The 14,345-nt window shown below is 42.7% G+C and overlaps 1 protein-coding gene across 6 annotated transcripts in view; it reads left to right on the plus strand.

The window, feature by feature from the left end:
- Positions 1-14,345, plus strand: part of Reps (RALBP1 associated Eps domain containing) — a 70,043-nt gene that overhangs the window by 34,050 nt on the left and 21,648 nt on the right. For 4 of the 6 annotated variants that reach the window (XM_075695646.1, XM_075695647.1, XM_075695648.1 and 1 more), the window contains exons 11-14: positions 746-838; positions 3,193-3,286; positions 9,743-9,802; positions 11,864-11,942. In XM_075695646.1, coding sequence (XP_075551761.1) covers positions 746-838; positions 3,193-3,286; positions 9,743-9,802; positions 11,864-11,942 — 326 coding nt within the window. The remainder of the gene's footprint in view (positions 1-745; positions 839-3,192; positions 3,287-9,742; positions 9,803-11,863; positions 11,943-14,345) is intronic. The other 2 variants (XM_075695649.1, XM_075695650.1) reach the window with 2 other exon arrangements.

The raw sequence follows: 14,345 nt of genomic DNA on the forward strand, positions 1-14,345 counted from the left end.
TTTTTGGTTACGGTGGATGGTACATTCTCCCGGTTAGTACGTTTTTCTGGCTCTTTCCCCCCCCCCCCCCATAACATATGAATAGGGTTATACTGTAAATGGGAAAATTGGGCTTCACTTTCTCTCGGCTCACCTGAAGCGCTATTTGTGAGTGCCTAAAGCACCCAGTTTGCGAGATCTTTGGTTGATTCTGACATTTGTACTCTTGAGACGCTTTGGCATAGAAACAGCAGGAGGTGCGTTTGAGGATTGTCTCCTCTTGGGCAGGTTTGACACTGGGAACCAGATGCCACCCTGTCTTCTAGCAGTTTCTTTGTTTCGACTGTCCCAAAAAATGCTTGCGTTTAACATACGTATGCTGCTGGATGATTAACTGTCTAGTGTTTTGTTTTCAATCCTTCAGGCACTAGGTGCTTTAATGCTTGAAATTGCTTTGCCGGGCCTTGCAAGTCCTTAAGAATCCTCTCCAAAATTGTTTTTTACACAAAAAGGCTGCTATGAACCCTTTTGGTGGGTGTTTGTTTCAGTGTGCTCCAGTGGCTTTCATGTGGGCTTTTTAAAGCTTTTGATCAGTGCAATGTATCAGCCTAGCTAAACCTAGCGTGTGCCATTAGCATTCTTTTAACTTGCATCCATGCAGTAGCATTTAGTTTTTATTAACTGCCTTTAATATGCGTGTGTGTGTGTGTGTTGGTTAGCATGGCGACAGTGCTTTTTTTTTTTCCTTTTCCCCCTCCCTCGGCAGTGGACCAAGTTCAGCGACTCCCCTACTAGCACTGTGTCATCTCCCAGCATGAAGCCGGTGAATTTCGATTTCTCCACGGCCTCTGTTGAACAGGTTGCAGCTTCTGTGCTTCTTATTGGCATTTAGAAGGGGTGAGGGGGTGCACTGTGCGATACCGCCATCATTTGGTCTGTGCTTGTAGCGTGTGCGCATGCAAATAGTGCAGCAAGCATTGCAAATCATGCATGTTTGTCTCTTTTGTCTTCTTTGTTAAAGCTCTTGCTGTAAACTTGGTTGCTGGTTTGTGAAAGGAAACACACTCATGAGCAAACGTTGGCAAAAAACAATAAAAATTAATCTCTTATAGCACTGGAATGGCTTCAATACATGGCATTGATTGAACAGGCTGTACTACATGTGCCACATTATTTCAGACCGCAGGCCGAGGCTGCAAAGAGAAAAACAAATTTCATGTCACCATTGATCTCCAAACTTTTGCTCGTGACTGTACATTGAGAACTAATGTGAAAAAGAAGATCTGGGGCCTAGTTCATAGGTTTTTAGTTGGCTCGCCAGATTCTCCCTAATAATGTGTTAGTATCAGGATTGGCCAGTGCCTGTTCTTAAATATACAGTATAGCTTACAAACTGCTTTGTAGATACAGGCGACATTTTCTTTTTTTTTTCACGAATGTACATTGTCCACATTCTGTAAATTTGACAAAACTTGCTGAAGAATTGAAAATTTTTAATTCATTCTGCAGCAGTACACTTTTCATGATACTGAAGGCAGAAGAAATGTGATGAAACTAAATTTTTATTGGTCAGAAATTATTGGCACCTAAATGTGGCCACTTACTGACAAATTAGTAGTAAAACAGGAATTTAGTCGCTTGCTTTCCATCTTCAGACATTGTATTTTAAGATCTGGTACCCAAACAGCAGGACCATCAGGACACTGGAAAACTGCATGGGCTTAAAGGAATAACTGCCTCGCAATACAGTTGTAGGCAAGATAGTTTACGAAATTTGACTCCTCAGTAATCCAAGTAACAAACATTTAACCAACAGCCAAATTTGTCAACTTTTGTATTTGTTCATTTGCTTTTTATGTCTTTCTTTTGGTATATTGCATCATGCTTTTAAGCATTGCACATACGACGGGCCCTCTCCACGACTGCTCAGTTCACTTTGCCGCGTGGCAATTGACTTGATTCGCAGAAGAACACAAATGCCTGGCAGCCATGCATGCTTGTGGGTGTCGTCACGGGAACCGTGTGAACATTTTTCACCCTGTTAAATTTCACTGTGTGCATGCCTGCTGATTTGTCTCTACCGTCATTTGGCTGGCATAAAACATTTGCGGGAAAGCAAGCTTGGAACTTTGGGAAGGGTCTGTTTCTGTTAACTGAGCAGCCTATCCTACCTTTTTGCTGATTCTTCTTGGGAAGCCTGCTGCATAAATGTGTGGTATATTGGTGCATAAGGCACAGTGGTTTCTCTATTCAGAGGAATGTTTGCACTTGCATGCCTACTGGTGAAGGGAGCTAGTCATTGCAAATTAGCATTTGTTGGGTTAGCTTTTGTTGGCGATGCCGCAGTATGCGTTTGTGTACCGAGGCTGCAGTTCTGTGAAGTGACTGAATATACGAAGTGCCTATATGCTATGCCATGTGGCCGTGAAGTTGGTTGATTTTGTGGAAAAGAATTTCGCACAAAACTTTTTTTCTTCTTTTGCTGTACTTAACTAGCTATGACCAGCGCAGCAGAAAAACCTCATAGAAGAAGCTCAGTGAAAACCAGGGGCTGTGAATGTAAACAGTGCAAACAAAGTGGAGTTCTTATGTCAGCGTGCTCAAAAACATAGAATTTAGGTCATGAATTTTGCAGAAATGTATGTGCTTTGTATACCTGACCAGCATCATACCCATATTTAATGTGAGACAATAGTACCTGCAGCATTGATGTGGAGGCAGACATGAGTACTGTTGCTGAAGCAAGCATTAAATGTAACTAAATAAGGGTGGATTGTTAGCAAACTAATCTTAATAAAGAGCAAATAGCAGACTAAATTATTATTCAATTATTAACAGTAATGTTTGTCATACCAGTCTTTAATGACATTTTGTCATTAAACCTGCATATTTTAGCACAAGTACACAACACCCAGCAAGTAAATGACTCGATTTTGAAAATTGCCTTTTACAGAAAACGCAGTAGTATATTTCTATGAATAGGGCCCATAGCAGTCAGTTCTGCGTGGCTTAATTTGCTCCCTGTGCCTTTTTAAAAAAAATGACGGAAGGCAGGCACTTTGAAGACCTTTGAAAAAATGTTCATCAATTGCATAATGTGTTGATATTTATGTACCAGCTCTGGTCATTCAAAAACCCTTCTCAGCTGCACTTGCAGTTATGGTGGGTGACCCTGCCCGTTCCCTCTCCCTCTCTGGGTGCTTGTGCATGCAGGATCCCAGGATACTGCACCCAGTTGCTCGTCGCGTGTCGCCCGACGGGCATGCCCTCCCCTACAATGAGCAGGACAAGGCAGGCCTGTCTGCGGGTATGTACACATTCGCCTTGTGTGGAGTTTACTTAACCCCACGAACCCTAAGCATATCTTGCATGAAAGAAAATTTTAAAAACTTCTTGCCTCTGTTTCTTGCCATGTAGAGTACATCTGTACCAAAAAACAAAACAAAAATGTTTTTGAGTAAATAATTAGTATAATTAGTTTTCTGAACTTCCCAATACTGAAAGCTCGATCTAGCATATGAAACAAAAAAATGATATTACTTATTAGGTTTGCGTTAACTCTCCCACGCTTAAATAAGAGTTTCGCAATGTCAAGTTGGGTGTATCAAAAATTATACTTAGGCAGTTTATTGTTAGAGCTGCTGGTGTGACATTTTTTTACTTGTCATTTTCTTACGCTGGCTGGAGGTCCACACCGTCCTAATTCTAAAAAAGATACTGGCAAGTTCCACATGTTCCAGAAGAAAGTATGAATGGCACTCAATCTTTTTCATGGAGTGCCGCTGGGCATAGAATGCAACACTGGAGATATTACGTGGCCAGGTTTGCCTTGTAGACAAGGGCTTTCCACAAACGGCATCCGAATCCCGGTTCTGACGTCTGCTTGTACGGATCTTTACAGTTGGAATGTAAATGCGGACACGGGTTTTAAAGCTATCTTTAATTGCTTTAGAATCAAAGTTTATAAAATTTGCCATGCTTGTATAGTTTCTTCTCCTGCTTCTAAAAATGAAATTATATTTTTCTGTAGGTTTATTGTTTCAAGAGACAAAATTGAGCAATGGACGAATAACCACTGCACAAAATTATACATATAGCCCATGGATCAATACTAGAAAGCATAAGACATGCAATCATAGAAGCACTTTTATGATTGGGTCATTATTTCTTGTTATAACACCCTGAACTCCAGTGTTTCGAACATGTTCTCAAAGTAGTCTCACAAAAGATTAACTTTAAGAACATATACCAAAATTATTTTTAATTTGCTCCGTATGTTGTATGCCCCAAACATCTAGCTCCATGCTGCAAAAAAAATATTCTTGTATCTGTGATAAGTACTGGTGTATCACAGTAAAACGTTTGCTGGGTGCACAAAATAATTATTTTGTGAAAATGAAGAAAACAAAAAAATCACCTAGCTTTAAGATTAATATATTATGGCGGAAATATTAACGCATGAGATAAGAAACTTGGCAGATGAAGAAAATAAAAGAAGCAGATTGTAAAAATGACCTACAAATTTATTTTTTGGTAATTTTTAACCTAAAGACTCCCATCCCTCCTTAAACCACCACACGCCACATCTGCACTTCGTGGAAAGACCATGGCGACAGTTGCACACAATATCGCTGTGGGATTTGTGGGTCTGCGCTGAATGAGATTCATCCGTAATCGCACAGTTACACGTATTTAGAAATGAACTCGGATGTTCTGCAAGCTGGTAGCCACTTTCAAAACTAGCAGCCTGTGTGTAGTGTTGGCAGTCACTGACGCAGGGGCTGAAGGGAGAGGGCCGGGAACGAAGGCATGTAGCGACCGCGAAGCATCTGAGCACTGAGGCACACTTACTTTTTAGGGTATTCAAGAAGAGAGGACAACTGGTTCCAACTGGAAGTCTGTTCTGAAACTTGACACAACAGTAGTCCACCTGGCTTGTTGTCCATGTATGAAAATTGGCCATTTAATTTAAACAGCATATTGTAATGGACACGTGACCAGGCTTCTTCACACGTGATTCGCTGTACAAGTGGTGTGATGGCGGCACAATACGTATCAGAAATAGTTATGTAAGATATTCATAGTGGATATGATGTATGATGCATGTGCAACTGTATGCAAGTGGTTTAATGGTACACTCGAAACCCGCGACAGCGAAATTCTCGAGACGACGAAATGTTTTCGTATCCCCGGTGAACGGCCGTAGGATTCAAGGCATTTCGTACCTCTTGACAACAAAATGACGCTTTACTGCAATTCCACACCAACGAAATTTGCCTGAACGTAACCCCTCATATTACCCACTTGTGATAGGTTAGCAGGCTCCGAAATGTGCTCAAATGCGATTGCTTTGCACCAAAATAGCATAACATACCACCACATTACATTTGCATGGGCACCGTCGTTTTTGTTTACAAAAAACAACCAAGCACCGAAAGCAATCGCATGCACTGGAAATACGTCATGGTCGGCATCTTGTTTGTTGATCACCCGTTTGAAGTGTCTCGCTACAACATGCGACGACAGTTTCTGCACACCTAGTGCAGTGCGTAATGTGTGCCTCGATCAGAAAAAATGCAGCAATAACAAGGAAATACACATCCCACCGATGTGGAATTGTTTATGGCACTTGAGGTGGCTGTTGCAACATGGAGTGGCACACATCAAGCCGTTATTGAGCTATCGTCCAGGAATATGCATCCCTCGCTTCGAGAATGCTGGTTTTGGTGCCACCTGACAGGTGTCGCATGCAGATTCGGCGCCGGACGTAGATTTGCACGCAGGGGCCGTAATCTCGATCGATTGCCTTCGGGTATACGAGATACGATCACTTTCACGCTCGGCACCGGAGGCGTCGGCGCCTACAGGCGACAACATACGCTGGAGAAATGCTACTGCATGCGCGGAGCGCTGTTGCTCTGCGTCCTGTGCCGAGTTATGCAACATCTCGCAAAAGTTATCGCATCTCCAAAAGCGCTTACGGCGCACTATGTACTGTCGGCGATGTGGTTCCATATTGACACGTACATTTGTATATCATTCTCGGTTGACCAGCTTTCAAATGTTAAATGTTATCGCTCAGCGCAAGACGTGCCTGCATGTATCGAAAGTTTCTTGAATGTTATCGATGGTACTAACCGTTGTCTGTCGTCACGGAACCTTGTATAATCTGATGGTGGAACAAAAATTGTGTAGTACTTTCTGCTACACACCCGGGCCCCAGCAATTACACTTGGACCTTCGGCGAGTTATAAAAGCTGACACGCTTGACTTGCTGATCATATTTCGACGATTGACGACTGTGTTCGCCGCTATCGTTGTGCTTTGAGTGTAATTCGCTTTTGTGGGCACAGGTTCACCCAATAAAAAGTTAGTTAAGCTATTAACACTTTTGCTGCTGTGCTTTTCACCATCACTACTACGTGACAATATCCTCAAGGAAGCTTGGTAAAGTAGGCCAACGGAATTTTGACTGTAAAGTTTTGTTATGCGATGCTTTATCTATCTGTGCTGTCTCATTTCGCAACAACTAAGTTCTTGCAAAAGCAAATCTTTTCGCAATCCCCGCTGTTTTGCTATTGCGAGGTTTAACTGTTTTCATTCCATCAGCCTTTGAGAAAACTGACACTGATTCAGTCTACTCGACCGTTGAGTCGCCACAGAGGACGAGAAATGTCAGTGCATTTCAAGTACCACAAGATGACGAATATCCAGGATGTTGCATCAACATGCGAACCCCCTACACAATTCTAACATCTTCTTCGTTGTGTTCAGGCAAAGAAAACTGGTTTTTAGCAGGACAAACATGGGGAGATGTTTGCTTCATCCATGTACATTGTGCCGCTGTCATCTGCATCTAACCTTGCCAGTTAAACAAAACATTGGTTTTTCATGTTGGTGCCATACTTTGGGTAATAACAGATCACTGTAAAGTGATTATGACCCCAAGCTATTCCTAAATAACTTAAAGCTGGCTTAATGCATTTCTCCATTTCCAATTCCACAACATTTAGTGATATCAGCGTGATTTTAGTTTCCGCGCTTACTTTGGGTCCTGCACTATCATTAGTAACCTTTGACCTGATCAGTTGCGGTGCAAGATTTTGCTCTTCAGTTCTTACCTATAATGGGTGTTCTACTTTATTTCACACTTCATTTGACCATGATAGTACATGCCTTGGTTTGTATTTACTTTTGCTTAGATATTTAACACTGTAATCCGAGAACTGAATGCTGTCTGCGTGGTATACATGGCATGAAAGTTGTTGTTGTAGTTAAACTTCCATGGTCCTTGCACCAGCAGTTATGCTAAATAGAACTAAGAACACGAACCTGGACGAAAGACTTGGATGGTAAAATACAAAGTAACTCAAAGTGAGACTATGATCAGAACTTTGCTGCCGTCGTTTATCATTCACCCTCCTTTCTAGCAAATTTTGTGAATGGTGGGCATCGTAGTCAAGTTCGCTTTCCATTGTGTAAGTCTTGTTAACGTTCATGTTTTGTCTGGCTTAGTTTAACTGCTAGTGCAAGGCCTATGACGTAGCTGTTAAACCAAATAAACCATGTGTCAGATTCCACCCGCCGTGGTTGCTCAGTGGCTATGGTGTTGGGCTGCTTAGCACGAGGTTGAGAGATTGAATCCCTGCCGTGGCGGCCGCATTTCGATAGAGGCGAAATGCGAAAACACCCGTGTACTTAGATTTAGGTGCACATTAAAGAAACCCAGGGGGTCAAAATTTCTGGAGTCCTCCACTACGGCATGCCTCATAATCAGAAAGTGGTTTTGGCACATAAAACCCCATAATTGTAATGTGTCAGACTCCAGACAATGCTGCATAAGCTATGCAAATTGGCCTCGAGCTCCACCACTGGAAAAGCTGGCGCCACCGTCGGTGCGACATGCTATTAGGGATCACGTGGACATAGCGACCGCGTTGGCTGCTTCGGGAGCGCCGAAGCGAGCTGAAAACGAGAGTTCAAATTCCCTCAAACACTGCGGTCCTCAATTAGTGGCGAGATTTTCTCGTTTCGAGTGTCTCCTTTATAACGCTTGAAAACACTGCAATAGGTAGTGGCTGCCTTTGAAGGCGCGCAACATGGTAGGCTACTGCTCGGTGCCGCATTGCCGGACGCACGCAACGAAGCTAGGTGTCAGCCTTATTTACACGTAGCCACAAGACAATCTGCGTGAAGCTTGGCTCGCGATACAGAAAACCGGCAAACAGTCATTGCCTACAACTCGGGTATGCAGCAAGCACAGACGCGAGAAAGATCTCTGCTACGGCGCCGGGTCTGCACTGTTCGGAAAACGCGCACTGAGACGCTCGCACGAGTCCGCTGCCCGACTAATGTGATGACGGTTTGGCCTATGAACTTGTCGATGCTATAGATACTGGCAAGTTCACTGGAGTGGAAAGGGAGCGGTAAGAAGCACATTTTAAAAAAAGCATGGCATATGGTCATGTTTGTGTTATGAATTAATGCACTGGATTACAAAAGAAGCAGCGGGAAATCGCACGCTGAGAACACCGATAAACATAAAGTGCGACGCAACTCGAGAAATAATATTGAAACATCCAAGAATTTAGAAGAAAAAAAAAAGATTGAATCTTCGTGACGGCACATCACAGTCCCCTGGGGGAGTAGGCGTCGAAGTCTCTACAATGAAATTATTTTTGAACAGCTCTGATATCACCCACGCAAAGATGATTGCTTGTATACTGTCCAATGCTCATATTCTGTGGCCTAAAGTTCATGGCATGGTGCGAAAACGCGCATGCGGCGAAAGCAAAACAGTGCGCGGACAAGCATGCAGACACGCAGTCGGTCGCTGCGAACCTGTGCGATCGCTGCATTGAGGCTTCATTCTATTACGCTCCATTTTGTTATACAAACACTATATGAACATATTTCATATGGTTTGCTCTCGGCGTTTGCCTACCTTTCACTTAAGAAGCCGGTTCGGGGGACTCCATCGCGGCGACCACGCGCGCGCAGTGGCATTCACTGTACGTATTCGGTAAAGAGATAGCGTCTGTAAATGATTCTGTGCTTTCAGTTTGACCAAGATTAATATTTAGATAGTAAAAAACTTCTCTCGTTTCGAAAGTATTTACAGAAATGTCCGGGAGAGCTCCCGCGTGGTGTTTTCAGTGAGCGCCGGCAGCAAAACCTATGAGGGTCGCGCCGCGTGATCCCTCATACTACGCCAGCGAGGCGCTTCCAATAGATGGCGACTCCGTAACTCCTCGGCGCCAATAGTGCTACCATAGAGGTCTCGCTTCATGCACTTAACTGTGCGATTGTTCTTGATTTGCAAGGCTTTTTACCGAATAATTATTTCGTGCATTACAATTAAAACTTGTGGACAACTTGCAACGTCAGATCGCGTTGTTTTGTGCCCCTTTGTGCTTGCAATATGTGATATGTGTACTATGTTTTGGTCACAAGCACGAGTGGTGCACTCTCGCCGCTTGTCACAAAAACATGTTACTCCGCTCGTTTGGTGGCAAGTAAAATCAAATATGCAGCACCTTTTGTGTAATAATCGCATCATATTTTGCGACATGAAAGTGTGCATTTAATGGTACATCAAATTATGTGAAGCATACTGCACCTTTCTTTTCACTTGTGATGCACTATTTCTTTCATAGCGAATGCGAGCAGTGGAAGAATGCTTTGTAACGTTGCTTTCTAGTGCTTTCTAATTATCATAATATCAGCTGATAGCCACTTTTTTTTTTTTTTTTTTTCGTTGCAGATGCATGTGGTGACTGCAGGTCGGGAGCAGCACCAAAGAACATAGTGAAAAGGCTTTCTGGTAAGTAGGGATGCAGTTAACCTCATTTAAGCGGGGTTGGAGATATGTTTACTTCATTACAAACTTGTTTGTGCAGTGTTGCTCAATTTTCGTATGACGGAAACATGGATATGTGCACGATATCAGCTGCATGATATAAGATACCTCTCGTCAGCCAGCGCTCGAACCTGGGTCTGCCACTTTGGGCCCAGCACTGTGCTGTGGAATTAATCCCACAGATCATAAAGTCCCTTGGAAATTGTTATAGCTAGCTTCAATATTACAAGCAAGATCTCTGGTGCGGCATGTTGTTCCACACTATGAATCCTGGAAGCGCCTACATTTGCACTTGTGAGCTATGTTGCAATCACTGCGTGTCGCCACGGTGTTGCATATTTTAGGGCCACACGAAAATAGACTCAAGTCTCTCCTCATCATTGCTGCATTGAATATAGAAATGTCTTTGAAAAATTGACTGGTTGGGGCAAGCGAAGAAATGATGGAAGGAATGCAAAGGCAGGCTATTGGCTTTCTAAGATGTGTGCTTTGCTAAATAATTGCGCAGATCTGGGGGAGTGGTTCTTTTTTTTTTCTGTTTCTGTCATAGGCAGTTCAACATATCTTATTTATTTGATTATACAGCTAGGACACAGTTTGGAGACTCAAGAAAAGAAAGTACGAATGCACATTAATATAAGGCAATATACAGTAGCTGACATATTATTCACTCATTGCCCGAAATACTCAATGATAAAAAGCCCTAAAGAAACGAATTTACCAGAACAAAAGAAAAATTTATTTAACAAGTGGTCAAGAAAGCTTGTGAATGCAATGCTCCTGGCTCGTGTTTACATGCGATCGGGTGAGAGTGCATTTGTGCTAATGCAATGCTATCAGGGTAAGTATAGTCGCACATTAAATCTAATTTTAATCTGCTGGTCACGTGGAGCACTTTACCACTTTCCCCTAGCAGAACGACTGCGAGTACGCAACTGTCATTGTGGCCCACGTAGTCACAGACGGTAAGGCTAATAGATACAAGCAAAAAGAAGTAAAATAAGACAAGAACCTCTCTCGCTGGGTTGTGCAAAACTGAGAGAACATGACAACTTCCTTTAAAACATTGACTGTCAATTTCCTTTTGGCTTACGGTCTACACTTGTGTGGGCAATCCATTTCACACTTGGGACTGGAATTACAGCTAGTCATATTGTGTGTTGACTCATATTGTGTGTTGGCTGACGCATACCGTAGAATCCTGAATAGTAAACTAGTTGGGACTGAGCAAAGTGTTTGCCCTGTATATCAGGAGCTTCACTTTAGGAGGAGTTACTTCAAACCCATATTTCAGTCGACAGAATAGCCAGCAGTTTGCATCATTGCATTCTTAAAAACTGCAGTGGTGCAAATTTTTAACTTAACTGGCAGTGGCCGCTAACAGAGAACTGCTGCTTGTTTAGGGGTGGTTGTCTGAAGCTAACATCAGTTCTACACATGTATAAGTAAGTTCAGTTAATGATGTCAGTTAAAAGAAAAGTTTGCAGAAGACTGCTGCATTTTTTGGGGTTTTGTTACTAGCTAACGCCCACAGCTCTGACTTCAGGCCGGTGGTCAGTGTGCAAGATCGTGTATGGCTACTAACCTCCAAGGCTGCTTGGTGTTTACTATAACTGTTTCTCTTTTGGCTTGACCGTTGCATACTTCACGTTTCTTACCTTCAAAAGTGTACAATATCTTTTGGGAGCAGTGTGTGTTTGTGCTCATTTGTTCAATAATATAAGCAAATTTTTGCTGTATTTAGAGTTGACTATTATGCTGTAACAGGGTTCAGCTGTCGGTTGCTAGCATTGGGGCCAGACGCTTCAAAAACGAGCGCACTTCGACAAGAGGTAACTTATGATGTGTTTCTTGGGGTTAAATTTAGTGGGCAGTAATTCCTTTTTCATGTCGTCGCCTTCTTTTTTTACCTAAAATACTGGCTTTCTTTTTCTTCATTTTCAATGCCATCTAAGGACATTCATTAGCAGAACATGGCAAGGAAGCCTCTTCATGTTTTTAAACATTTCTTTTTTTCTTTTGAAGGCCCTGTTGTGCCTACAGCTCCTCAGCAGACATTGGCTTATGTTGTCACAACTGAAGTCTCGGGAGACAATGCTGCAAAGTAAGTTGACCATCTCTTGCAATGCTTTATGCCACACCTTTTCCACTTCTGCAGTATTCCCAGAAGCTGTTAACTTGAGCATCGTAGCATGTTGACTGTTTGTTACTGGAAAAAAAAAAAATATATATATATATATATATATATAGATACACACACACACATTTATTTACGAACGAGAATGAAGGAAACTGATGGGCCCGATTTTTATTAGTCATATAACAAGCCAACAAACAAGGACAGCATAGGGGAAATTACTTTTATTTCTTAATTTTATTAAAGAAATTACTATAAGTTTGGCAGCATGTTACACTTCTGTAACACGTGAAAGCGAAAGCCTGCTTCACACTTCGATTGCGCCTTCTCGCATCGTTGCGTTGCTGCTTTCGCAGTTCGGCTTCTTCAGCTCATTTTCAACACTTAGCTGCAGCTTTGCATGCGTGTACAACGGGATAAGACTCGCACCAACAACGTTTCTCTTCAACTTTACGTTGCATCCTCTTAGCAGGGTATTTAAACGTATGCTGTTCTATGTGTTTTTTAATGAATGTATGGGCTGTTTACTTTGCTTTATTGAGAACTTTTAGCCTTAGTCTTACGGGGGTATGAGCCATTGCATTTTTTGCTTGCTTAGGGGGATATGAGCTATGGAGGTCATAGGACATTTTTTTTTTTTTTTTTTACAACTGAACTAGATGCTGCATTTTGGTATGCACTGTTTGCATGATTGCGTGAATGTATGCACTGTATGCTTCTTTGCTGATTGCTTGCAGCCTCTGCATTATGAAAGGGATAAGGCATTGCATTTTTTTGCTTGCTTAGGGAGGCTATGATCCATTGGTGATGATGGTTTTTGTACCATTGGACCGGGCAACATGTTTTTTTTTTTTTTCCAAGGCCATTGGGGGTATAAGCCACTCAAGGCTTTCGCCTTAACCAATGTAAATGAAAGTGGATGAAAAAAACAACTGGTCACAGATGGGGTACAAACCCATATCTTAGCATTACGTGTGCGATGCTCTTACCAATTGAGCTACCATGGCTCCGTTTTCCGATCCACTTTCTGGGCTATTTATGCTTATCATGTAGCAAAGAAGAGGAACGCTATCGTGAGTCCGCCTCTCCAGCGCTTTTGCTCGGGGAACGCGGCTCATGCCGAGAGTCTCTGCCCTGTTCTGACAGTCGGCCCAAAGGCTGGTGCGACCGGGACCGCGACCAGAATTCGGGCAGCAAACCTCGGTGCGACCGAGGTTTGCTGGTACCAGAATTAAAAACTTTGCGCCGTCGTTTTCACGCGTGATGGGCTGCTGTACATTGCTCTCGATCGCAAGCGCCTCACGCCTTTCCTTTTTGCATGGTATCTAGCGGCTGGAAAATGTATATGATCGCAGTCTGCAGCAGGGGACTGCGGCGCGTTTCGGTTACCACCTATAAATGCATACGCTACGCTTCCGATGGCACCACGTGTGGTTAAACAGGTGGGCAAAAATGCTTGTCGCAATAGGATTGGCAGGGATAGCTGTGATTGCCGCGTGCGACAAGCCCGGAGAAGATTTACTGTTACCGAAGTGAGAAATTGACTGTGCACTTCTTTTTAACTGTTTATGCTAACAAGGGATCTGAGACGAAGGTAAGAAGTCTTGGCTTTAGTTTGGCAAGCACTCTTAGTTACCATATTTCCTGCCCATTTGATTTGCCACTTTAAATAACTTGCACCATCATTCACAAACCTTGGAGAAGGAAAGAAAAGGAAATCCACGCATATTCGTAAACGATTTTGCGTTGTGTGTTCTGACTGCCCCCTTCCATTGCTGCTATCTGTTGATGCGTAGTGCTGCATCTTTGTGGCTTGAAGCGCATGTTTATGTAAATGTTGCCTTTTAATGATGGCTTCAGGGCAAGGCACTAGCGTTGCTGTGAAGGCACAGTTGAAGGCAAAGTTTCTGTATGCGTTTCCCGAAATTTCCTTAATTTTTGGCAAGGATTATTCAAGTGAAAATACAGTACACACAATTTCCCACTACCTGTTGGTTACTGGAAAGTTGCAGTCACCCTGTGGCATTTGAAGCGCTGCAAACGATTATTGGTAGGTTTGCTTAGAAGGAACCTCAGAAAATTTTCAGTGGCATTGTAAGACCTTGTAGAGGTCACATGCCGTGTGGTCTTTCGAAATTTCAGGTAGATCTCGAAGACAAAAGCACCCAATCATGGTAGCAACCAGCAGTACCTGAAATTAATGTGCATATTTTGTCTGCATGGTCGTCCCTTGTTCACAAAGATCCTTATTTTATTTTTTTTTTTTTCCTTTGATGAAAACATGGTCACTAATTAAAAGAGTCTCGTGGTCAATAGCCTTGAATTCTCATTGCAAGCACGGCAAGGAAAGCATGTGGCTACCATTTGCAT

Source organism: Dermacentor variabilis, chromosome 6, assembly GCF_050947875.1.
Source record: "Dermacentor variabilis isolate Ectoservices chromosome 6, ASM5094787v1, whole genome shotgun sequence".
Classification (NCBI taxonomy): domain Eukaryota; kingdom Metazoa; phylum Arthropoda; class Arachnida; order Ixodida; family Ixodidae; genus Dermacentor; species Dermacentor variabilis.